At 42.5% G+C, this 25,243-nt stretch overlaps 1 protein-coding gene across 1 annotated transcript in view; it reads right to left on the reverse strand.

Moving 5' to 3' along the window:
• Window positions 1–13,540: 13,540 nt before the first annotated feature.
• ubald1a (UBA-like domain containing 1a) overlaps window positions 13,541–25,243 on the reverse strand; it is a 23,251-nt gene continuing 11,548 nt past the window's right edge. The window contains exon 3 of the mRNA XM_050060230.1: window positions 13,541–15,889. Within this exon, the coding sequence (XP_049916187.1) occupies window positions 15,566–15,889 (324 nt within the window). The 3' untranslated portion in view covers window positions 13,541–15,565. The remainder of the gene's footprint in view (window positions 15,890–25,243) is intronic.

Consider the following 25,243-nt stretch of genomic DNA (forward strand, 5'->3'; position numbering starts at 1 on the left):
TTCTTTCATTCATCCCTCAGTGCGTGTACCAACCTGAAATATTAAGGAGCTTTGCACACGCTTCATATTTTTCTTTCCCTCTCTCCTTCCAGTTTTAAGACTCACCGTTTGTGTGTGGGTGTGGGTGTGTTAGATGCCTAAGATCAAATAACCTTAAAGTATGTGTGTGCACCACCTGTCAGGGTATTAGTCACCAAGGGGAGGATACACACAGTCATTGATGGTCAATGAGTTTCATTATTCAGCAACAAAAAGTTCTCACGTATCTTTAGACAATAGTCTTACTGTCATAGAGTAAATGTTTAAATTTGTACCAACGTTGCCTCTTAAATGTGTTACTTACAGGGCTGGCTCCAAGAGTTTTCAGGATTTGCACACTATCCCCCAATCCAGAGGTTTATTCACCCAAAAATATTTATCTGCTCAGCAATACAGTAGAAAAGTATAGTGAATATAGTAAGGTATCAAGCACCTTAAAGGCCAGATATTTTTCTCAAGAATAGGTGGAGACCAAAACGGAGATAAAAGTGAGTGAGCGTTAGACTTATAATCGCCAGGTGGCCAGAGACACAACTCCAAGTGAATGGTAATGTAACTGCTGGTAATGTAGAAAAGCAACTGCAAACATGTTGGACATATCAGCTTTATAATGTGATAGTAACTGTAGTGCTCACAGCGTGTTTAAGTAACACAGCTAGTTACAAATCAAAATAACGTTACTTGTAGGCTGTCAACATTTTTCAAAATATTTTTATTATCGAACACTGATTTTCCATAGTTAATCACATTTTCAATCACGTTTAGAATTCCATTATTTTGCAATTCAAAACAGTTTCGAAATCGACATTAACAAGGTGAAGCAATTCTTACCAAAGTGCAATGCAAGTGCAAGTACAATGTTGACAGGTCAGTTTCCAAACATTTAGCCAGCGTGGTAGCTAACTTGTTCCATTTAGCTTCATCCACACTTCTGTAGTGATTCACATACTCCATGGCAATGCCATTGCTCATTGACATCAGTCTGATTAACTGCACCTGTGTGATCAGCTCCTGGATGGGTAGCTCAAACTTTAAGTGCTTCAGTGATAGTTTAATTCCATTTGACACAAAGTGCATATTACTCTTGATTTGTCAACTGAGTCATCTGGGAAGTTTTTTTAAGTGAAAGAAGCCATTCAAAAGTGCAATGGTGTCATTATTTTCCATTACTGTGGCAGCAGAAAACAGGAAGTTGCAGTGGCGTCTTGACTACAAGTGTGTTCTACATAATGTTCAGACCATAGACTCTATAAAAAAGATGGACAACATGACAGCTCCCCAAAAGTGAAGCCAAAACAACTCAGTCGCCTCCTGGTGGCTGGATGCAGTACAGGTCATAAAGCCCACGCCCAGCATGTTCGCGGAAGGGACATGGGCCAAACTAAAAAGTCAAAGTACACATAGGTTCTTATCATGCTGTTGTCATTCAAGTGTTCGTTTTTCTTATAGATTTGCTTTTAATTAGAAATTCAATACTATAAAAATTGGGTTTCACGTCATGATTGGCAGCTATGTGTGCCAATTGGTGTGCTCATTATAAATGGTTCTTCTCATGATTGGTTGGATGGGTGTTTGTGCAGGACCTGGAAACTGCAGAGATCCCTACTGTGCAGACTCTGGCTCCAAATGACACCACCAGCTCAAGATGGCAGCGACCATATCTGGGGTATTTTGGCTTTAAGTCTATGGTTTGGACCTTAATTGCATTGCGATTAACATGTTAATGCAGACAGCCCTAACTGCTTCTGAACATACTGTAGTGTAAACAAACATAAACACTCCTGTCTCCTGGTTTCACTGTGTTAACATGTCCTTATACAGTATATTCTATATTTATGCACATGTTGTAGGCCTACTGTGTTTCAGCATGCATTACAACAAGCAAAAGAGACTGGATATTAGACTTACCTTCTCCAGTGGGCCAGAGACATGAATCAAAATGAATGCTGTGACAAAGCAACTGTTTGCTAACATGTTCAATATATAAACCTTATAAAGTGATGTATGTGGATACTGTGCTCACAGCTTGCTTTTCCCAAGTGGCCAGAATTAAATAAAGATACATTTTTCACAAAAGAACAGCCAGTTGCTAACCTTACTGGCAGGCGTTAGCTTGTGAACTAACATGTTAATGTTTGCAAGCAGCACACTGAGCTCGTAAACAGGAAAATGTAGCTCAAAATGAAAGTAAGGTCTTAATACTGTAATTATTCATGACACAGCACAGATGTTTGAAACACTAAGACGCTTCACACAGTGTCGGAGCAGCCCTCTATATCCCCAGCCATAACAGTGGGCTGTTACATAACCGATACACAGAGCTGCTCCATCAAACGACTTAATCTTTCACTATAAAATACCTCAGTGCAGTGATATATAGGTCAGTCTGTGTTTACTAGCTGTACTGTTACTGTATAGTAGACGAGACAGATGATTTTAACACACTCTGCTGTCCTGTGTGTCCACCAGGCAGCATGTTTCACTGGGTCGCTCCCTCCCAGAGGACGTCTTGCTGATGATGACATACAGTTGCTGAGAGGGTTGCCTCATCCCGGATTAGTGTGGGTGTGTGTGCGTGTGTGAGGATGTGTGTGTTTGTGTATTCCTATACTTATGAGGACCAAACTATGTAGAAGTATGTTTTAAGTTTTAATTTTAAACGTACTTTTACCATTATTTTACTGCCATTTCTTTGCAGTTGTACGTTAGTGTAGGGTCATGACTTGTGTTTAAGATCACCATCGGGCACAGATAAGGATGGCTGTGACCAACGTCATCATGGCAGATACTCACGAGTGTGGTATGACAGTGTGTGTGGATGTTCCTGTTCTCTTGTCTGAACAAAAGCATTGTTAAAACCACTTCCTGTGCAGCAGCTTGCAGCTGGACTCTGACTAATAGGAGGAGAATTTGAATACACACACACACACACACACACACACACACACACACACACACAGCAGTTGCACTCATGGTCTCTAACACGTTGGCTCAATATGAGTGGCAGCAATGATGTCATCAAACTTGGACAGTTTTTTTTTTCTGCCGGGCAGGGCAGACAGGCGAGATCACTGCACCACTCAGGCTGATCAGAGTGGAGGAGAGGGAGGAGGAGAAGTGTGTTTATGTAAGGGGACAAGTAAGTGAGAGAGGAGAGAAACATAAAGGGAAGAAGAGAGGAGGTGAACAGAGGAGGAGAAGGAGAAAAGAGGACGAGAGAGGACATCAGGAACGCTGCCAGCATGCAGGTCTAATATGAAAAACGATGTCTGCAGCAGCAGCGACAGGCGAGGGAGGATGGATCCAGTTCTGCATCAGAGACACTATATCACGTTCCCCACAGACGCCTATCTGCACACGAGTTATGTTCACACACATATCGCTGCTGTAAATCATCTGTTGCAACGAAAGGGGTTATGTAATAGAGTTTGCCTTTAAATCTCAACGTGACATCATTCAGCTGTAAAAATTCAGAGATTAAAACCGCACCTCATTGTTGTGCCTTGAACGCATCACAACAAAGATAAATCACGGTGACAAATCACAAGAGTTTCCTGGGGTGGTACCACAGCGTGCCTCCCTGCAGGGTGCAGGCTCATTTGTCTCAGCTGGATTGACTTGTCAACACACCTGCACTCGCTTCTGCTCACAGGCCCTGTTTAACAAGTTACATGTAGTTTTTCAACATGTGTGAGCCACTAACATGGGGATTCTGACATGTATGTAGTGAGATCATTCATGTACATTGAATGTAAGAGACAAGATTATTGCTGAGAAGACTCTTCCACTTGGTTAAGTGCTTTGTGGCATTAAACAGCAAGAGGGTTCTGTTTTTCCAGTGTTATGTCAGTCTTCAGGGATAATGCTGGCACTATTTTTAAACCAAGCCGTGCTCGTAGCATTGCTCTAGAGATGGCAAGTAGTCGGTCTCACTGGAATATCTTATCATCAAGTATAGACTGGCACATTTCGTACTGACATTCATGGTTCCCATGCTGAATGCTAATGACTTTAGTGATCCCCTGACTTTTGTACTTTTCTCTGAAATGTCTCAACAACTATTGGATGGATTGCTATGAAGTTTGGCACAAGCATTCATGTCTCTCTCAAGATGAATTGCAAAACTTGGGTGATTTTTTAACATTTCTTCTAGTGCCATTATCAGGTCAACATTGTCCAACGCTTTGGTTTGTGACCAATAACCTGCAAACCCCCTTGTCCACTACCCCTTAGCCTTTGGCCCTACCCCTAGCCCTTGCCCACTACCCCTTGGCCCTCAAAATGAAGCAACGAAGGGTAGGGGTAGAAATCTTTCCCTAGGAATTGGGACACCACTCACTACGTCACTGCGTCGGTTACGTTTTTAAACAGGAAGCTGCAAGCCATCTACATTTCCAACCAGCATCTACAATGGAGTCTCATCCATCCTACCAATCGCGTTTGCCGCATTCATCATGCTTCGTTTGATGAACGACAGACAACAGGGGACTTCTGCTAGCTAGCTGACCAGCTAACATTACGAGGCAGCAGAGTTATACTAGCTGGTGTGTTATCGTGATGTGAAAAGTCCGACAATTTTGCAGAACAGGACAGATGAGAGACACCAGATAGCTAACAAGCAACCTGACGACGGTAACGTTAGCTATGTATGAACTTTTTTCCCCGTCTCTTGCTTGGTGGTAGCCATGACGACGTCTACCCCTCGCTGGCAAGTCAGCATCTGAAATCCCTCGCTCCGAAGGGCTAGTTTCATACCCACTAACCCTCGTTATGCCCCCTACCTTCATACAAAAATGAACTGGGACATCACTACCCTTTGCGGGAACGCGCAAATGTAGGGGTAGGGCCAAGGGGTAGGGCTAAGGGGCGGGGGGGGGGGTATATTGATGTACTTTGTGTGTAATGCTAATAAGCATTTATGCTAACATGCTAACAAAGATGGTGTAGATGGTAATCATCATACCTGCTAGCATCAGTTAGCACAGTCATTGTGAGCATTACGTTAGCATTTAGCTCAAGCCCTTTGGTGCGTAAGTGCAGCCTCTCAGAGCCCCTGGCTAGAGACTTTCAATTACGTTCATCCTGTTCAACAAATCTCACTAAAAGATCAAAACTAAAAAATTTTTGTTCATTTCTCAATACTTACCAACTTCCCGACCCAGTCTGTGGTACTCAGCCTCCAGCAAACTTGTGCCTCCTGATGTACGTCTTAAAAATGAGTCACAAACACTTAACTACTTGATTTTCACAATTTTAGAAGATACATAAATGATTTTGCTAACTCAGACTGCTAAAGCCTCATAATAGCTTTGGCATGTGAGTTCTGGCTTTAGACCAATTTTAAAAAGACAGTTACCTAAAATGAAAAAATATATATATTTTCAGTCTTACCTTTAGTTTTATTTATAAGTCTAAATTGTTTTGGTGTGAGTTCTGGAGTGTTGCAAATATTTGCTGTAGAGATGTCTGCCTTCTCTCCAGTTTAATTAAACTAATTGGCTCTCAGCTTGTAGTGCTCAAAGCACCAAAAGCGACATTTAAACTCAACAGCAATGTCTCTTTCCAGAAATCATGACCCAGTTACTCAAGATAATCCACAGACCTTGTTGTGAGCAGTTTCATGTAGGAACTATTTTCTTTCTACTGAACTACATCTGTCAACTGAATTACCACGCAAAAGGAAGAGTGCATCTACTCATGGACAAGAGGCTTGTGACAACGTGAGATGTGAATATTAACAGCTTTCTCCTCAGCTAAGCTATAAAGTTAGCTCACTCAAAAGTTCTAGGTGAGCTAGCAGTAGATACACGATTCCTTCTGCACAATAATTTGGTTGGTGAGTGTGGTTTGGTAGAAAGAAAATAGCCAAACTATACTCGCCAACCAAATTATTGCGCAGAAGGAAACGTGCATCTACTGCTAGCTCACCTAGCACTTTTTTAGCAAGCTAACGTTATAGCTTAGTGGAAGAGGAAGCTGTTAATGTTCACATCTCACATTGTTACAAGCCTGTCGTCCATGAGTAGATGCACTCTTCCTTTTGCGTGGTAATTCAGCTGGCGGGTGTAGTTTAGTAGAAAGAAAATAGTTCCTACCTGAAACTGCTCACAACAAGGTCTGTGGATTATCTTGAGTAACTGGGTCATGATTTGTGGGAAGAGACATTGCTGTTGAGTTTTTATTTTTTTGGTGCTTTGAGTGCCTCAAACCGAGTGCCAGTGTGAACCGAGTGATAAACAGCACTATAGGTAAGAGGAAACATATGTGTTTTTCATTTCAGGGTGAATTGTCCCTTTAAATATGTAAACTTAACCTTGAAGTTTGGGAAAATCAGGATAAAATGATGGGCAAAGCATGTACTGGAATTGTGCAGCCATAAAAGTCTTGGGTTTGGAAACAAAAATAAACATCAGACAGCGTTAATGAATAGCTGACATGCTCACACTGAATGTGATGGCGCACACAATGTGGAATAATGATTTGTCCATCATGAAAGCAATCCAAGGGAGAGAATGGGAAATGTCTGCTCACTCGCATTCTTCTGCAGATAATATGTACATTGTTATTCGTATATTTATATATCTAAGTGTCGGAGTTGTTAGTTGCATGTTTGCATACACCCCTCAAGCTGTCTTCTTCTTTGCATCCTATTTTTCTTTGATGTACACTGTCGGCGCTCGCTTGCTGCAATGGCCTGATTCCCCACAGGGATCATTAATGTTTCATCTAATCTAATCGAACCCCTGCTGTCACCACAGAGCCGCCTCGCAGTCAAGACACCAGCGCAGAGCTGCAGAGTGGGATTGTAACACAAAATCCTGTTTGAAGTAAAGCAGACAGCGATAAGCTCACACTCGGTCATAAGAATTAAACTGACTGTAAGGGAGGAGCATGGAAATATGATAATATGTCAATTTACCAAGCAGCTGAAAGGCTGATGATTAAATTTGAGGCTTTAATACTGAGTGGCATACATCTGTAGCACAAAGGGTTAACAGCCACATCCACGGTTCCTGTGTGAACATCTGTGGCTGTGATGTCCTGCAGTGTAACAACCTGCTAATTCACCTGTAAATCTGTTTTATGGCTCGTTTCTCCTCTCCGTCTTTTGAAAATCTCCTTCCCTTCACATTCCAAGCTCTCTGTGAAGGAGTGAAAGAGTTAGAGACAGACAGAAAGTGAGAATGAGAGCAATCATGTGCATGGAGGAGTGTCTGCAAAGACGGAGGAGGGAGGGGTGATGTACAGAAGAAAGACAGAGGGAAGTGAAAGGGAGAGACAGAAACGGAAAGGAACGCTTTGATGCATGTTTTTAAAAGGCCTGTCTGACCTGTTTGTGCTCTCACACACACCTACTGACTCAGTGATGTTGTACTAACATGTGCATGATGTCCACACGCACACACAGACCATGCATCATGTTGGTTATATGACTCTCTTCCCAACAGCACTGCATGACATGGGAACAGAAACAGCATGTGTCTGTCTCTGTCACTTCCCCCGGTGGTCAGTGGTCTCTTTATGGTCACACATACGTATGCACTCACACAACTTCCCTGCTTCTAGTCTAAGAGTAATGTATTGTTTTAGCACTAGTCTGTGTGAGTGCGTGTGTGTGCGCGCGGCAGCTAAGTCCAGTGCTAATGCGTCCAGCCAGGCAGCACTGATACAACAGTGAGAGCAGAGATAAAGCCGGCTTTGTGTCCAACTCAGGATCTCGGCCACAGAGTGGCTGAAATGGCACACAGCCATTGTCACAGGTTCACTGCGGTCATGCACACACACACACACAAACACACACACCCACACACAGAGAAAGAGAGAGAGAGAGAGGGCTGGTGTCACCAGCACTGGCTGAAACCACAGATTATAAAAGGTGCAATTGCTACACTGTTTAACATCAGTGAATCATTGCCATATTATTTTGAGACATTGATATAATCACTGTAAACAAACACGGCCGTCCATCCTGGCTGACTGGCAGCCTCTAATGGCTTCTTTTACATTGTGTGCCACTGGAACAGATTTCACAGGAAATGTGAGGGATTGTATCATTAAACAAAACACAAAGACTGCTGTTCTTCCACTGTGAATGATGCTTAAAGATGCATTTACTGTTTGTTTTTTTTGCCACTTGAGGGCAAGCAACAAGCTGTAAATGCAGCGTTGACATCTTGTCGCCTCGTGAAGTCGATTGTGTTAGCAAACCATTGCCTATTTACACATACGACAAATATGAAGCAACATTAACACTGATTTGAAATCATGTTTCTGGCCAATATCAACACTCCTTATAGCTCAGTTTTGGTATACCATACCATAATGCTGATCTTGAGGCTTTAGAATGGGAGTCCACAAACAATCGTGGAAGGTTATTAGGGCATGTTAGTGAGGGCAAGTGTCTACGTAGCATTTTTCTTCAGCAGAAAAGCAGCGGGAGGGCACTGGGGAGCGCTTCATCCCAGCACTTCATAAAAAAGTGCTCCCAGTGCTCTTTTTAATGACATGGTATGCGTGGGTGTGTTTCTATGACAACAGTATTGACACTAACATTAGCTAGGTAGCTAACATAATGCTACCATTAACAGAGGGTTTGATACACAGTTAAGAACACGCTTACAATGCGACACTCAGTGTCTGGTCATTTTGCTCCCACATTTTTTTGTCTTTGTTGACCCGTTTAGGGGTTGGGGGAGAGTTACTGCCTCAAGCAAGGGAATTCAAGTTTCTTGGGGTCTTGTTCACGAGTGATGACAGAATGGAGCGTGAGATGGATCGGCGGGTCGGTGCGGCTTCTGCAGTGATGCAGGCGCTGCGCCGGTCCGTCGTGGTGAAGAGGGAGCTGAGCCGGAAAGCAAAGCTTTCGATTTACTAGTCCATCTACGTCCCAACCCTCACCTATGGTCATGAGCTCTGGGTAGTGACCGAAAGAATGAGATCGCAGATACAAGCGGTGGAAATGAGTTTCCTTCGTGGGGTGGCTGGGCTCAGCCTTAGAGATAGGGTAAGGAGCTCGGACATACGGAGGGAGCTCGGAGTAGAGCCGCTGCTCCTTCGCGTCGAAAGGGGTCAGTTGAGGTGGTTCGGGCATCTGATCAGGATGCCTCCTGGGCATGTCCCACTGGAGGTGTCCCGGGCACGTCCCACTGGTAGGCGGCCCCGGGGCAGACCCAAAACACGCTGGAGGGATTACATATCTTGTCTGGCCTGGGAACGCCTTGGGGTCCCCCAGGAGGAGCTGGAAAGTGTTGTTGGGGAGAGGGACGTCTGGGGTGCTTCGCTCGGCCTGCTGCCCCCATGACCCGGCCCCGGATAAGCGGATGAAAATGGATGGATGGATGGATGTTACGTTTTTTGACTGATATATCATACAGTAGCTCAAACAGTGCCAGTGATGTCACCAGTGCCTTTCTGAAAAGTTTAAAGATTTTCAATAAGAAGTGTTTGGAACAGCCGCACAAAAAAGCTGGAGCACTCTTTTTTCTTTAGCTTGTGCAACTGCATACACTTTCTCCTCATTTGGGAACAACTGAAACAGACAGGAAAATGCTGAGCTTATGGTAAATGTATTAAATTTAAAATGCAAACATTTGAAAATAGACATTTATAATCTTAACCACATCATTATGTGTTCATCATGGCTAACTTCATAGCAATATTTCAGGGTTTAAAAATGTTACATGTAGCAGCTTAAAGCATTGTGTACAAAGACAGAAGGCATTGTCACATTAGCAGGCAGTTGTAACAGTCACAATTCCTCCATCAAAGCATCTTCTTTTTGTCTCAGACAGAACAAACAAGAATCCAAAACCAGGACCACAGCTTGAGACAGGTTGAGTGATTGATGCGCCATCATTAAGACACACAGCTGCTCATTTTCCGAGTCATTTCTACCAGCTCTGAACTTTGACTGCTGCTGACTTGACGTGATGCATAGTTCCTTTCAAAAGATTCAAAGCTTTGTTATTTGTTCTTGTCCCCTAAGTCCTGTCCAGCATCCCTTCGACTGTCCGTTTCTGTATTATCAGACAAAATCCCTTTGAAACATCGGCTGATTAATTTCACGCAACAGTGTGTTTTTCCATGATGTGAAACCCTCATTCAGTTGGCACTCTGTCGGTATATATCGCAATTATTTCCTTTTTCACATAACTTTTTCTCAGTCTGACTCATATTGTGCAATGGGTGTGTGTGAATGTGTGTACGTGTTTCACCTCTCCCACTTCCTGCTGCTAGCTGCAGCCTGTCCGGTGCAGAGCTGGAGCCTCCACCTGTGGAGAGAACAGGGGGGAAGGTGACGTGCCAGGTTACAAACGCACCCAATGTCACTTTGTCCGTTCTGCTCCTCTGCACACCTCCACACAATGCGCAGTGTCCTCTGTCCTCTGTCCTGCCCTGCAAGCACCCTGTCCATTTCTACAGTTGCTTCAAACAGTGTACCCGCTAATCTAATGGCTATGCATAGTGTTGCCTCATGCCGACACCAATTTACAAGCCTAGTTTTCTAATCCATGATAATGATTGAACGGTACAAACAGGACCATCCATTTAAACTGGCAGGCTCTAATGGCTTCTGAAGTACATTTTAAATGGTGATCACAGGCCCTTTTTAAGCTAGCTTCTGCTCCCTATAGCCTCGGCTAAACTTGTATTTTCTCTTTTATCTGTCATTCTAAAAAGCCGGACCATAATACTTAAGTTTTCTGTCGACATCTACTTCTCTACTTGATTGTTAAACTTGAGCTCCTTATCGTTTTAACAAAGATAAAATCATATTTCTTTTGTTAGCATTGACGAACTAGCTCATTGGCCACACAGGCCTCTTTTGAGCCTATACCTAGCATACCATGCTGTCTTTGTGCTCAACTTGAGCCTTAAAATTGTAATCATTGAACTTTTAAAATTATTGTCTCTCCAAATTCAATTTTTACTTGCTGTTGCTCAAGATTCAAGCTCAAGTAGGACAAAATTTGCTATCAATAAGACAAAAATATAGTGAAAATGAGCCCTTGGTAACAGCCAGTGTGTATCCATACGTAAAATAAAATTAAACTTTAACTGGACTGTAATTTTTTAAATATGTCCTGTGGACAAAAACAAGGTCGGTGTTCCTTACCAAAACAAATCGTGCATACCCCTAAATCGTGCACTGTTGACATCCATGTTTGCTTGCTAGCGGTCCTCTTCGTCACTGCTTTTGTTGGCACATTGCTACACTTCTTGGTGCATTTCTGCCACCAACAGTCAATCAGGAGAGTAGCCAGAGACCATCACATGGGTGTCGCCACTGGCCCGCCCCTTTAGGAGATGAGCAGCAGTCCCAATTCCACCCATTGCAATGGGAAAAGTGAAAGTAAGTACAGATTATGATCAATTCTTTGGTCCCATAGTCACCAAAGTAAATACTGGACCCACTTTTCACAAGGCACAAATCTTCCAAACATTCTGACATCAAAATGGCTTTTTCAGACAGACATATCAGGCAAAAAATTAACTTCTTTCCGGACATGTATCTGTCTCAGTAACCAACTCTCACAAGATCTGGTAATAGAATCTCCTCTTTCTGTGGTGCCGAACCATCGGTCCAGTTTGACTGGAGTGCTGCTGACGTAGTTTTCCAGCCGGATAAACAGAAATTTAAAATGACTTATATGTGAAACCGTAAATTCAAAGTTAAAACTGAAATAAAATTCAAGTTTCTTTGTCTAATAATACTATTATTGTTATTATTCAGCTATTTTTGGAGGGGGGTATATAGGGTTTTGAATTTGCATCATCCATCCACACGACATTTACAACACTTCCAAACGAGTTCGGGGATAAGCAGGAGAGGAGACTACACCCACTAAGGAGACCGATAGGTATACCTTTTAATACCACTGTCGCAGATTGTAATGCTTTACCTTTTGTCATAGAGCATCTTTGGAATAGTGTGAACAGCGCTCCTTAAAAACGAAACAAGGTTCCACTGTTAAAAACATTGCTCTACAGCGCTACTAGTGGTCAGAAACTCCAGAGGACACCTTTAAGTAAAGTTAAGTTCTTCTAGTTCTGTTTTAATGAAAAGTATGTGCTGTAGAGCACTTAAACTGATTTTATAACATCCCATCTTGTATCTTGAAATGAAACGAAGCCAAAAGAGGCTGGAAATCTTCTCAAGTGTTTACTGAAAATACAGTTAACATCTAAATTGAGGTCAAACACATTTACCAATGGTAAACCCCAAGTGCCCTACAGCAGCTAGCTAATATAGCAATGTTTACACATGAAGCGAGACAGGTGTACTGATGGTGGGCCATCTGTGAGGCAGTTATGTCCACACCATCCAGTGACCCAGAAAACAATGTCCTGCTTTTGTGTGAAGGATAGATAAATTGAACAGAGCAGTTATCGCTCCACAACAGCATACTAACAGTTGACACGTTGATGATAGAGGCTGCGTTTTCTCATCCTCTTTTAATGCAAGTAGATTCAGTCATATAATCTGATGAATTAAAATGTAGATAGATGGTGGCAGCTCTTCCCAGCAAAGTGCTGACTTCAGAATATGTTGTGTTTTGTTTAAATCAGTAGTTTACTAGAAGTAAATAGAAGAACTGAGTACTTAACATTAGCAATTAAACAATTCAAAGATGTTTTTTTGGGAAAACTATGAAGAGAAATAAGTCAGAATCAAGCAACAATGGCCTTTGGACCCCATCTACTGCCTTCATATCACACTGGGCCATGCTGTGCTGCTCTTGGACGAACCCTGTGTTTATTACTATTCCTGTTCCCACATAGTTCGCTGCACCGCATCACCCGATGCCAAGCTGTCGGCATTTGCTGGACCTCACTGTCGCAGCTCAAAGATTGGCAAAGCAGCGCATACAATCAGCAAAAGGAATCTGCTTTATTTCCTGTAGAGGAGGAAGGAGCCAGGAGGTGAGCCGAGGACATCGAGAACTCTGTGACCCCTCTTTTATCACCACCACCACGACCACTGCCGCCATTACCACTGGCATGTGTGGTGTGTGTGAGTGTGGTGCGTGTGGACAGCTGGCGTTTGTTTGTGTTTACATCTGAAGAGAAGTGAATTCAGGGAGGCGAAGATAGCAATGGCTGCAGAGCCGAACTCTCTCTTTCAAAAGCTTTTCTGTCTCTTCTCTGTTTCGGCTTTCATCTCTGGCCCTTCTCACTCCAAAACATCAGACAGACTTCTTAGTTCTCAGACACAGAGAGAGAGAGAGGGGGAGAGGCACGGAAAAAGACAGAGGTTTGTTCAACATGACTTTGTAGTCTGGCTGGGTGACTGTATTAAATCCGCCTGGCTGAGAGGTAGCCAAGCGTGAGATTATGATGCATCCATCTTCCCACTGTCATTATTTAACACACTGCTCTGGTGTCTCTACTTCTCACACACACACACCAATGCTCTGACTTTATGTCTACAATATGACCAAAATTTCATATTCAATCAACGCGTAAGCCGATATACTCACACTACAGTAAACCATGCCGCTTAGGTTGACATACAATATTTATTTAGGTTCACAAAAATGATAAGTTAATTATCAGGTAGTCCACAAATATTGTGGGAATGGTCTCATACAGTCATACAAGTGGGGAAACATACATGAGAAACCATTTAGGAACAGGCCCACCCAGAAATGCTCTGATTTAACCAAATAAAGTATGAAGCATGGAAAAAGGATGAACTCAAACATTAGTCTAAATAATAAAAAAGGAAGTTGCTTATTTATTCATTATTATATCCATAATTTCCCCATTTTTTTTGCTTTTAAAAAAAGACCTTCGGCTATTCAAAATATCTCTTCTCACTTTTTTCGAATTAAAAATAATTCAAACAGGACGAACTAAAAAAGGGGCAGACCCTGTATTTAAAATATTGCCGTATATCAGGGTCATCCCTGAACTGTCCCTCAGCAGTATCAATGGACCAGGGACCGGTCGAAACTAGAGACCTAAATGTTGTAAAAACCCCTCTGGAGGACAGTATCTGAGGGTGTGTATAGATATATATATATATGAAAGTAGTCTGTAGTGTCCCCAAATAGCCTGCGGTGGGCTTCCCGAAGCTGCCCCACACCCATTGTCTTCTCTTAGTTTCTCATATCCGACAAAACACGTAGTCTAATTTTACTTTTACAGTGAGACACTGCTGATTTGCTGAGAAACGCTCATCTGTTGTATCTCTATTAGATCTGGGAATGAGACCCACCATCCCGCCCTCGTCTCCAACTCAACCCCCTCCCATAAACATGTCTCGACCTCATGTATGTTTGCTACAAAAGATGTTACACGTTATGAACACATCATGCAAAGTGGCAATTCTGTTTACAAAGATGGAGTAGTCGTGTTTTTTTTCCTCTCTTTTAAATCTGTAGCCATTTTAGCTGCGTTTGATTCTTTCCCAAAACAAAAAACTGAAGTCCCACCCATATTCAAAACCACCTCCCTTAACCTTTCAACAAAAAACAGAACAATTAGCATTATAAACGATATTATATTAAACCATGATTTCTCATTTTTCTTGTAATAACCCAAATCTCTAGGAAAAAGAAAGTATACAGTGGACAGCTGTAGTCTGAGTCCAGGTTTAAAACTATGTCAGGAAAAGCCATTGCAGCAAGGATCAGTTAGCATAAACCAGAGTGGCTGCTGCCTTTAAGAAAAAACCTTTAAAAATGTGTCCTGTGGCGGCAACGGTTGGTTTAAGAAGAATCCCTGATTGGCTGAAAGAAGTCAGGTGACCACCAGGTGAGGTAAGAAAAGTCCCACCTTTGACGATGGGGATGACAGTATGGAGGTGTTTTCCTCTAAACGCTAATATGTGTGTGTGTATTTGTGTGTGTGTGTATTTGTGTGTGTGTGTGTGTGTGTGTGTGTATACATTTTTGATTAAAAACTGACCACCCGCTCACATGCGTACACACTCACACTCAAGTGCGTGTTGATTTTTGAGTCAATCTCAAAACACTGCATTGCAAGTTCCTCTCTCCTCATGCAGCACAGACAGTTGCAGAAACACAGAACACCAGTGGTGAAAAAACACTGGCTGAAAAGATGGAAAAAAAAAAAAGGAAACTAAACAAAAAATAAACAGAAAATTAAGTTTGCTGCCTTGAATGTCCTTGAACATCACATAGAATCCTTGGGCGTGACAATTTTTTAAAAATTTCTGTTTTTTTAGTTCAATAATATTTCTCTTATCTATGCATTTACTTAGGAAAAACTAACAAAGATTTCAGTTGCTCTCCTCTCTTATTACTATGTGTGTGCGTATCTTTTTTTTTCTATTTTTGTATTGACGTTTGCATTGGTTTTTCTCCTCTTCTTAAATTGTCCAGTTTTTCTTGGTTTGCGTAGTTTCCATCTCTTTCCGCATCCATCCGTCTTTTGGGAAAAAGAAAAACCCATTTCTACCCATTATCATCTCCCACCCTTCCCCGCATTCAGCAACCCCCCCGTTCCCCTCCCTCCCTGGGGTGGGAAAGGGGGGGGCGTTTCAGTCCCATGCTGCCCTTCATCTCTCAGCCTCCATCGCTACACTAGCCTTCTGCTCAGCACCTGCGTGAGGGTTCACGCCCGTGGGCCAGGCGGGGCAGGGCTGCGTGGGGGGCTGCCCCTGAGTCCAGAGTCCCTGTGGAGGTTGCGGCACATTAGGTACGTTTGGTGAGAACCCCCAGTTGCCGACCTGGGGGGGCGGGGGGGAGGTGGCCATGGAGGCGGCCATGGGACTGCCGCCGCTGCCGCTGTTGAAGCTCTCGGACGCCTTCAGCCTGGAGAACATGGTCAATGCGTCCGGGAAGTTGGGGGGTGTCGCTGGTGTGTTGGCTGGGGTGCACATCTGGGGATGAAGAGGGAAAGACTTTTTTTAACACACATTTCTTAAACATGCTTAGTCCACTTCTACTTCAATTACCAGCTTTGATACAAGGAGTAAAGAAATCAATTTTGATTATCAATGATTTATCAAAATTCATTTTCCCTTAAAAAATACCCAAAATTCACTGGTTTCTGCTTCTTAAATGTAAAACCTGGCTAGTTGCCTTTGTCATTTATGATAGTAGCTGCTCTTTTAGCCGTGGGTTATTTTGTACTTTGAGGATAACAGCAAAATGCAACCTGTCTCGTAGCTGCACCACATTCTGTTTTATTTAGACTGTTACCAGTGGATACAGTGGCATGTTTTTGTTTTCTATAAAGATATCTTCCGGTATAACTGTTGGTTATCACTGTAAAATAATGAGGCTACAAAGACACAACAGAGTGACACAGAGACCTGCTTGATCAAACTCTGATACTGCTGTAGTGGAAAAAACATGTTCTGATTAAACTGAGGCAGTCATCTTCAAGAAAATGGGCTCACTAAAAATAGTGTTACAGTAATATGGTTTTAAGTGTATGCCAATTTCAAGGTCGCACAGAATTCACAGGAAATGGCTGAATTTGCATAAACTGTTGCAGATCACAACACTAACTGATCACTTCTGCAATGTACAAAATGGAGTACAGCACACGAGGCAGTTTAAACTGTTTAAAGGCGGACATCACTTTAAAGGAAGCAAACTGTTTTGTATATCTGAGGGAGAATTTAGGGGAATCCCATGCACTCTGTGCTTCCCCCAGAGGGTCCTCATGATGACATTACAGTACTTTGTTTACATCCACTTCCTGTTCCAACTATAATACGGCGTCCAATTTGATCTAGCAGGCTACATGAACTTTGTCAGCTAATCTTGCTTTCTAGACACACAAGCAAAAACCACATGTGGACACACACCATGTCTCCTTGGCTTTAATATATCCCCTGTGCTCTAACCTGTTCCGACCCTGCTTTGTGCCAGCGCTGTTATTGTTCTGCTGCCAGGAGTTCCTTTAGTGGCCCACCCCGAGCACACACCATACACGCCTGTGCCAAAAACAACACTCGACGTACCACCGTGCAGCTAACGGCCCATGTGAACAACATGTTTGGCTGCTCAGAAATAGTAAGCCTTCATCATCGTCACCCTTCTCATACACTGCTCCATGGCCTGCTTCCTCTTCGGCGTCCCCCGTCCGTTTGTGACCAGGAAAACAACAACCTGCTGTATTCCATAGGGAAGCAGAGGTGGAGCCATGTTTTTAGCCTGGAGGCTTGTCATCTAAAAATAAGAGCCTGAGCTGAGAGGCCAACAGGGCAGGCATCTACACGGCAAAATAACCCTAAATCTCCAGGACACAACAATGGAATAAAACAGCTTGGCAACTCAAAGGATTGTAAAATGCCTACCTTACACTAGCCGACATTGTAACAACTTTTAAAAGACTAAAGTCTGACAGATTTTCACATCGAAAAACAATGTGAGTTTTTAGTCTGAGACTGTAAGACTTTGCCAAGACTGGGGTTCGTGCAGGGTCACGGTTTGAAAGACTACAACAATGTTCCTTTTGAGTTTATTTCCTATCCTGCTCCAGGTGGAAAAAATTACACTAAACTCCCTTTACGAAATATGACATATTAACAATTCCTTCTGTTTTAGCAAAACCACTTAACTCTAGAAACACGATAAAATGTGTCATATGTTGAGAGCATTCGTGTCAGTTCTGCATCAATATCTGCGTGGACATCATGGGAATGAGAGGTGAACTGTTTCAAAGATTAAGATTTCTCACTAAAATAAGTGCCGACTGGTGGATCAGACACATGCCGAATTGAACATGGACTAAAGAGGACTCCACGACTCCACCAGTTCTCAGAGAAATAAGACTTGTCCATGTTCTTGCACCTCTCCAGAGTCCCCTCCATGTTTACTGCCTGGTCTGTTGCTTCCTTTTTGGTGCTGGAGAGAGTGCACCTATTGGCTGTTGAGAATCTCATCATTGAACTTCAGTATTTGCACGAGCCAAGACTAAAAACTTATGAAAACATTAAACATGTTTGATTTTTATTGGAACATTAAGATGAGAAAAGGACAGCTCAAACTGGCCACCTCACATCAAACAATCAACTGAGTAAAACCCAGTGAAATCGCTTGACAGGTTGTTTGGTGGAAGGCCGACATAAGATGAAATGTACTTCTGATTCAATTACAACTGGCATTGAAATTAAATCAGCTTTGTTAACCATCTATTATGCAGTTTGTACGTTCAAACCTACAAGCTGTTACTTTGTAAACCACTGCCTTGTACTGTGATCGTGCCCTTTAATTCTCCCCTGAGCATCTTCAAAGTTAATTTTCTTCCCACACTGCAACACTGTCCAGATAACATTTTCCATTTTCTCCAGATTTAGATTAAATGCTAGGTTGTTTGCTTAAGGGGGTCATTTTCAGGAATTGGGAGTCATCAGCTCCATGAATCAACTATTGGGAACAGCAGCTGCAGTCACACATGATGAGCACTGGAAAAAAAATGTTAACATGCTGAAGAGGGAAAAAAGCTGGAGAACAACATTCCCTTTACTGACAACCAGAACTCAGGCTGACCCGTGGTATCTAATCTATCCTTGGCTCCGAGACCCAGGATGCTCAGATTGTGACACGCAGCCTTAGCGCGCAAGCAGCCTTCAGAAAAACTAACAGCGGGACAGGAACACCATTCCTCCCTTGGGGGTGTAATCGGACCACTTTGCCCCCTAAAAGTGCTGCGGCTTGCAGGTTAGTCCTGCGACTGTACAGCACGAGGCCGGGCTGAGCCGGGCCGAGTTTAGAGGTTCTCAGAGTGGCACGCTGTTATGAAAGGTGAGTGTATCCACTGTGCACTCTGACAGGAAACGCTGGCTCATGTCTCTGAAGCTGTTTCCTGCGGTAAAGGGATACCCTGGAATGCTGAAGTGACCTCCACGATCCTTCCTGTTCTTGGTGGGGGGAAGCTACTGGTTGTATTTCTTGGACCTTGTGATCAGTTAAGAGTCTGTGTGACTGGTACACAGGTAGAAAACAATACATGAGGCCTCCGTGCTTACTGGCCAGAAATTTAATCTGCTGACACATGACCTTTCAGGTTGTCCAGTCAGACCTTTACATCTAACATACTACTATATAAACTCAAACACAGATGAGCAGGTATAAATATACATCCGCAGTCAGCTCAAAGACTATACAATGACTTTTAAATACCTATTTTTTTGGCTTTTGCTCTATATTTAACAGCAGACAAAAACAGGAAAGACTGAAGAGGGAGGCTGACGACAAAACCAACTTCAAACACCGTGTTCTGCGTCTCACAACAGCCCACCTCACACTCCCCACTCATTAAATAACACCACACACCTCTCGAGTGTCGGCATGTGAGAGTGTGTGTGTCTGTCTTTGCAGGGGACCTTGGACAGAGTAAAAGACGCAGACGGCATCGACCCACAGGGAAGAGGATCTGGTCCAAAGACACAGCAGCTGTCTTCTCAGCCGGGCTGTCTGAGTTTGGATCTGTGTGCTTATCGGACTCTTTGCCACTGATGAAAGCTTCAGCTGACCCCAGGCCTGTCAGCATGTATTCAATAATCATCCACATGCATACAAAGAAACACCATATCTTTTAATTTCCAAACAAATGAGACTCTAATAAGGGATATGCAATACATCTGCTGTTATTACAAATCACAAGTGTCATGTTTCAGTATTCAAGCACACACAGCACCAGAGGTAAAAACTCCACTTTCCTACACAGAGATTAAAGCCGTTGCTCTGGTGCAGCATACTGAGGAAGCAGGTTACTGTGTGTTTTGCCTTTGTGCGTATTAAGCAGCCTAGTAGCAGATTAACTCTCGCTGCGCTGAGGCAATGACAGAGAAACACTGCACGAGTGGCTGAGGCTGGTGTGTGCAGACTGAGGCTCAAATCCAATTGGCTGCTGGACAACTGACAGGCACGCAAGCTGCAACGTCAAGGTTAATATTTCAGGTGAGAAAATCACTACCTGTGTGCACTGTACATACACACACATATTAATGTTAGGGGTGTCTACACAGGCTTTTGCAGTTGCGTCACAAACACAGACACAGACAGACACACACACACACACACACACACACAGGCAATGCAGGATGTGAACCACGTGTTCGCCGGGAGATATGTGTAGCTCAGTTATGGAATGGGTTACTTGATATGTAAGGAGAGAGGAAGGAGGAAGGATATTTATTTGGTCTAAACTACTTGCTGGATGTTGGTCAAAAGACATGCATACTGTGGGTTCAATGAGGTGGTTTCTAAAAGTAAAAATACCAACATTTGTCTTTTAAGGTGATTTGTGTTCGCTATGGACTACATGAATACTACACATTTAGGATGATAACAGTAATGCGGTATGCACTTTAGAACTTTTATTTTACCACATAAAGGGACAGTACACACCAAAATCAAAAATATTAATAAAAATCATAAATATTTTTCCTCTTACCTGCAATGCTGTTTATCGGTCTAGATTGTTTTGGCGCAAGTTTCTAATATAATGGCACTAGATGGCACTGGCCTGTGGTGCTCAAAGTGGCTATGGATACATTTGAAAAACTAAACAGCAATGTCTCTTTCCAGATATCATGACCGGGTTACTCAGAATAGTCCACAGACCTTGTTGTGAACAGTTTCATATAAGAACTATTTTCTGTCTAACAAATTATACCCACCAACTGTATCACTGTGCAGAAGGAAGTGTGCATCTACTCATGGACAAGAAGCTCTTGCTCGTTACAGCGCAAGACGTAAACATTAATGGCGTCCTATACAGCTGACCTGTAATGTTAGCTAGCAGTAGATGCACACTTCCTTCTCTATGGTGATTTGGTCTTGGCAGGTGTAGTTCAGTAGAAAGACTAGAAAAGCACTCGGAGAGCGCAGACCTCCACAAAGCAGCTCGGATTTCCCGCCATTTTATTATTATTATTATTATTATTATTATTATCCACTTTGCTTCAACCAATCACCACCAAAATTTTATCATCTGTTCCTTGTCCCATTATCAACCTTTCCTGAAAATTTCATCAAAATCCGTTCAAAACTTTTTGAGTTATTTTGCAGACAAACAAACAGACCAACGCCGGTGAAAACATAACCTCCTTGGCAGAGGTAAAAATAGTCCCCACATGAAACTGCTAACAAGGCCTGTGGATTAGTTAGTAGTTAGAGTAGTTCCATTATATTGGAGAGAAGGCAGACATCTCTACAGCTGATATCTCCAACACTTTGCAACTTAGGTCCCGTTTATACAATGATTTCAACTGAAAATGGTAAACTTTAGTTGCATTTTGGTCGATTTTGGGTGCCTGAAAACTTAACGTTTTGAAAACAGGTTCCAGAGTGCAATTTTTTGGAAATGGTAGTCTCCGTTGTCATGTAAACTTGCAATATGCAGTTCCTCTGAAAACGGAGACTTTTCGCACATGCGCATTACGCTTCCAGTCACTTGGCATGCGCGAGAAAGTCGACCATCACAACAATGGCGGACTCCCGAGCTCTGCTTGTGCTGCTCACCCTATTGAATTTATCAACGCTTCTCCATCATAGTGTAGATTTACTGTGGCAACTCCACCTCGTTGTCCGTCCAGACAAACGTTTGTGCAGTTGCCATTTTGTTTGTTTATACACCGCCACTCTGTAGAAGGAAGCGTAAGCGTCACATCGCCAACTACTGGCCTGGCATGTATACTGCAGCGTTTTTGGTCATTTTTGCCAATCCGTGTGCACGGCGATTGTTATCAAAGCGTTGTCATCTAAACACGGAACTTCTTTCAAAACGAAAATGAGAAACGATTCTGTTTTCAGTGGATCGTTTTCGTGTAAACATGGCCTTACAACAAAACAATCTAGACTGACAAATAGCACGTGAGAGGGAAACTATGAACTGCCCCTTTCATGTTAAACCAGGACAGAATGTCAGTCTGGAAGTAGAAAGGGTGATTTGCTCCATGTGTTGTTGAAATAGAAAAATGACTTTTTCTACTTTTTTTTTCTGGGAACTAAGTAATACTGTGTTTAGTAAGACACAAAACAGAAACTGATTTTATAAATATGGCGACACACAATGACTGTTGGCTGTTCACATATAAAAAAAGTAGCCAGCTACTTAGAAAAAATCTAATAGATGATAGATGGTGAGGATAAACTTAAACACTGTAGCATTTCTTCTCATCTTATTCCGTGTACACTATATTTGAACATTTTCCCCGAAAAATATGCGTGGAAAAAAAGTGGATGAACTGCTACTGGTATCTGATGCATGCATCTGCTATATAGCAGTGTCTTGTAATCTCATATGGGAGGCCAAAATATTTGGTGTTGCACTGAAATAAAACCCTATAAAACTGCATAAGCAGCAACTATGTCTGGCTCCATCATGAACTGGGAGTGCAAATTTACTCTCCTGGCTTTAAACATACAGTGAAAAGTAAAACCAAGCAGTATACATAGCTGTTTATTCTGTGGGTGCATCTAAGTTCAGAGATAATGTAAGAGGTCTTTTAAGGTAAACTCATTTTCAAAATTGAGGTTACTGTGACACATTTAATTGTCTCTACTATGAGTTGTAATTTGAGAAGAGTCAGCTCGGTTAACCAAAACAAATGGCTGTCTGTAGGCTTTGTTAGCTAGTTAACAATCCAGCAGGATCATGTAGGAAAAAAAGATGAAAAAAAAAAAGAAAGATCAACTCCCACTCAGAACAGCACAGAAATTTACTGCCATGTTGTTCCTGTTGAGAAAACCAAAACTGTATGTTCAGAAACACAAGCAGATGTTAAAAGCTGTTGTTACTGCGGACCTTCAATATTACAGACTGTGTGTGTGTGTTTAAGTGCATGCAGAGGCACATAGAGCAGAAAGTGTGTTACAGCAGGGAGGTCTCGCCATTTATTCAAGATATACAGATGGAGAGGCAGGGGGAATAACAGACAGCCAGAGCGAGTTTGTGTTCAAAACAGAGCCAACAGAGAGGGGTTGCCATGGCGACTGTTGTTATGAGGAAGCAGCACAGATCTCCTGTTGACGGGACGGGGCTGAGGCACGACTGGCTCTGTGGTCACAGCGGCCCGGCCCTCTCTTCAAGCCTGTTTGCCGAGCCCAGCATGAAGAACGCGAGGTTGATGGGCAGCGACCACTCTAAACATGCCTGGCCCGGGCTGCGGCGAGGCTCCACAAACCTTAAACACTCCTCCGTTTGTGTACATATGTGTGTGTGTGTGTGTGTGTGTGTGTTTGTCCACAAACACAGATGAGCTGGAGTTCTTTCCAGTCTAACCGACCGCATTCCTCAGAAATATCGAGTGTGTGTATGTGCCAGGCTGAGAAGAGAAGCTCTCTATCCTCTCGCATGCTTGCGCAGAGGGTCCAGTTACGTCTCGTGACCCCAACTGACCTCCTCATGTAATGTTTACCTCGGTGCTCTCTACCCTCCACCACACACTCACATTCTTATTCGTCTCACTTCAGTCTCTCTCTGGATGTTTCCGTCCAGCTGTCACAAGAATTTTAAGCCAAATTTTGCACCAAAGGAAATGTGACCTGCTTGTTTCCATTAACTTGGTTGAAGCAAATAAACAGACTTCCTTATTTAGCAAAAATGTTAAATCCAAGTTAAACTGAGCAAGATACTGTTGTCAAGCTCCAGCTAATGCTGGACATTTTTATGTTATTGTTATGATTTATTAATATTTCACAATGTCAAAAGCTAAATCTAATCAAACCCTACATCAATACCTAATTTGTTTCTTAGCTTAACTTGGTTTTTTTTTGCCCAAATTAGGCATATTTGATCTGATATTGCTGTAAATATCCAAGATTCTTAAAGACAACTTACGATGGGAACCAACCGTCTTTTTCTCCTGCGTTCCCTCTGCTGTGAACATTAGTATGAACCTATAACGTGTCTGTTTTCTCTTCCTTCTCTATCTTTCTCTCACTTCCCACTCCCCGTCTTCCTCTCCCTCCAGCCTGTGGCTTCACACACTGTAAGTCAGCACTTGCTGCAAACTGTGCTGAGAGATCTGTGAGACACGAGAATCACAGTGAAGCACGCAGACCTTAACTTACTGTTCAGTACGGTGTATAGTATCTGAACAAACTGTCACCAGGACAGGCTGCTTTGTAGCTGAAAGAATACTCTACCATAAATGTGACGACATGCAAAATGACACTCATCTTACACCGAAAACAAATACAGGTATGTATGTATCAATTTGTCGACTTGTTATGAGCTAATTCCTGTCCTTTTCAAGATAATAAAATTACGAAATTGCACATCTTCAGGGTGTCTACAGGTATCAGAAACATTTTAAAGACCTTTTCAAGATCATTTTTAATCAAATTCAAGACTGATTTTTTGACAAATCATTGCTTCCTTATTCAAGCATTGCAGCTAAGTAGTTTATATTTGGTCCCATGCAAAGGTAGGTTTTATGTAGGAATATGGTTATTAGAGTGAGTTAGATTAATCTACATTTTGGCCAAAGGTAAATGCAAGTGTAAAGCAAACACACAGTTCTCATTCTGACAAACAGAAATTAAACAAAAATGCTAAAAATATGACTTTTTAAGGACCTGTGACACCCTGATCTGGAGTTCGGGTATTCAAAATAACACATGCTGACTTTAAGAAAATGTTTCTTCACTACAGCAAGTCTGTCAGGCTGTAGAGCTGGGTTGAAAAAAATCGATTTAATCGATTTGAATCGATTTTCCTTTAAATGGCACAAAATCGATTCATTAATTAAAAAATCGATCTTTTACTATAACTATTTTCCTCCGTGGACGTGTTGTACAGCCGGTAGCAGACTGCAGCAGCCTGCAGTACTATCAACCCAGGCAGTCTCGCGAGATCAGCATTTAGCACCTGAGGTCATGGCGAGAGATGTCGCGAGACGGCCGGACACTGAATGAAAACAGAGCAGTATACAATGGTGGGAGCGTGTCCACTGAAGGCATGGGTCTACGGTGCATTTTTCTCACTCGCATTTTCCCCTAAAAATATAACGCTAATAATGTACGAATGTTTATTAAATGCACATTAGTTCCACAGAAAAGATTAACTGTAGCCTCAGTTTGTGCCTCATACAGATCTGCTGGTAAAGTTAACTTAGCGTTAGCAAGCGTGATAAAAGACGGCAGAGAGGCGACGTTGTGCAAATAAACCAAAGATTTATTAATTTTCTGTAGCAGTAAACACATGGGCCGATAACAAATGTGTTAACTAAGTTAACTATTCTAAAGCTTTACAGGCTATTCAGGGCTGC

Source organism: Epinephelus moara, chromosome 13 (assembly GCF_006386435.1).
Source record: "Epinephelus moara isolate mb chromosome 13, YSFRI_EMoa_1.0, whole genome shotgun sequence".
Lineage (NCBI taxonomy): Eukaryota > Metazoa > Chordata > Actinopteri > Perciformes > Serranidae > Epinephelus > Epinephelus moara.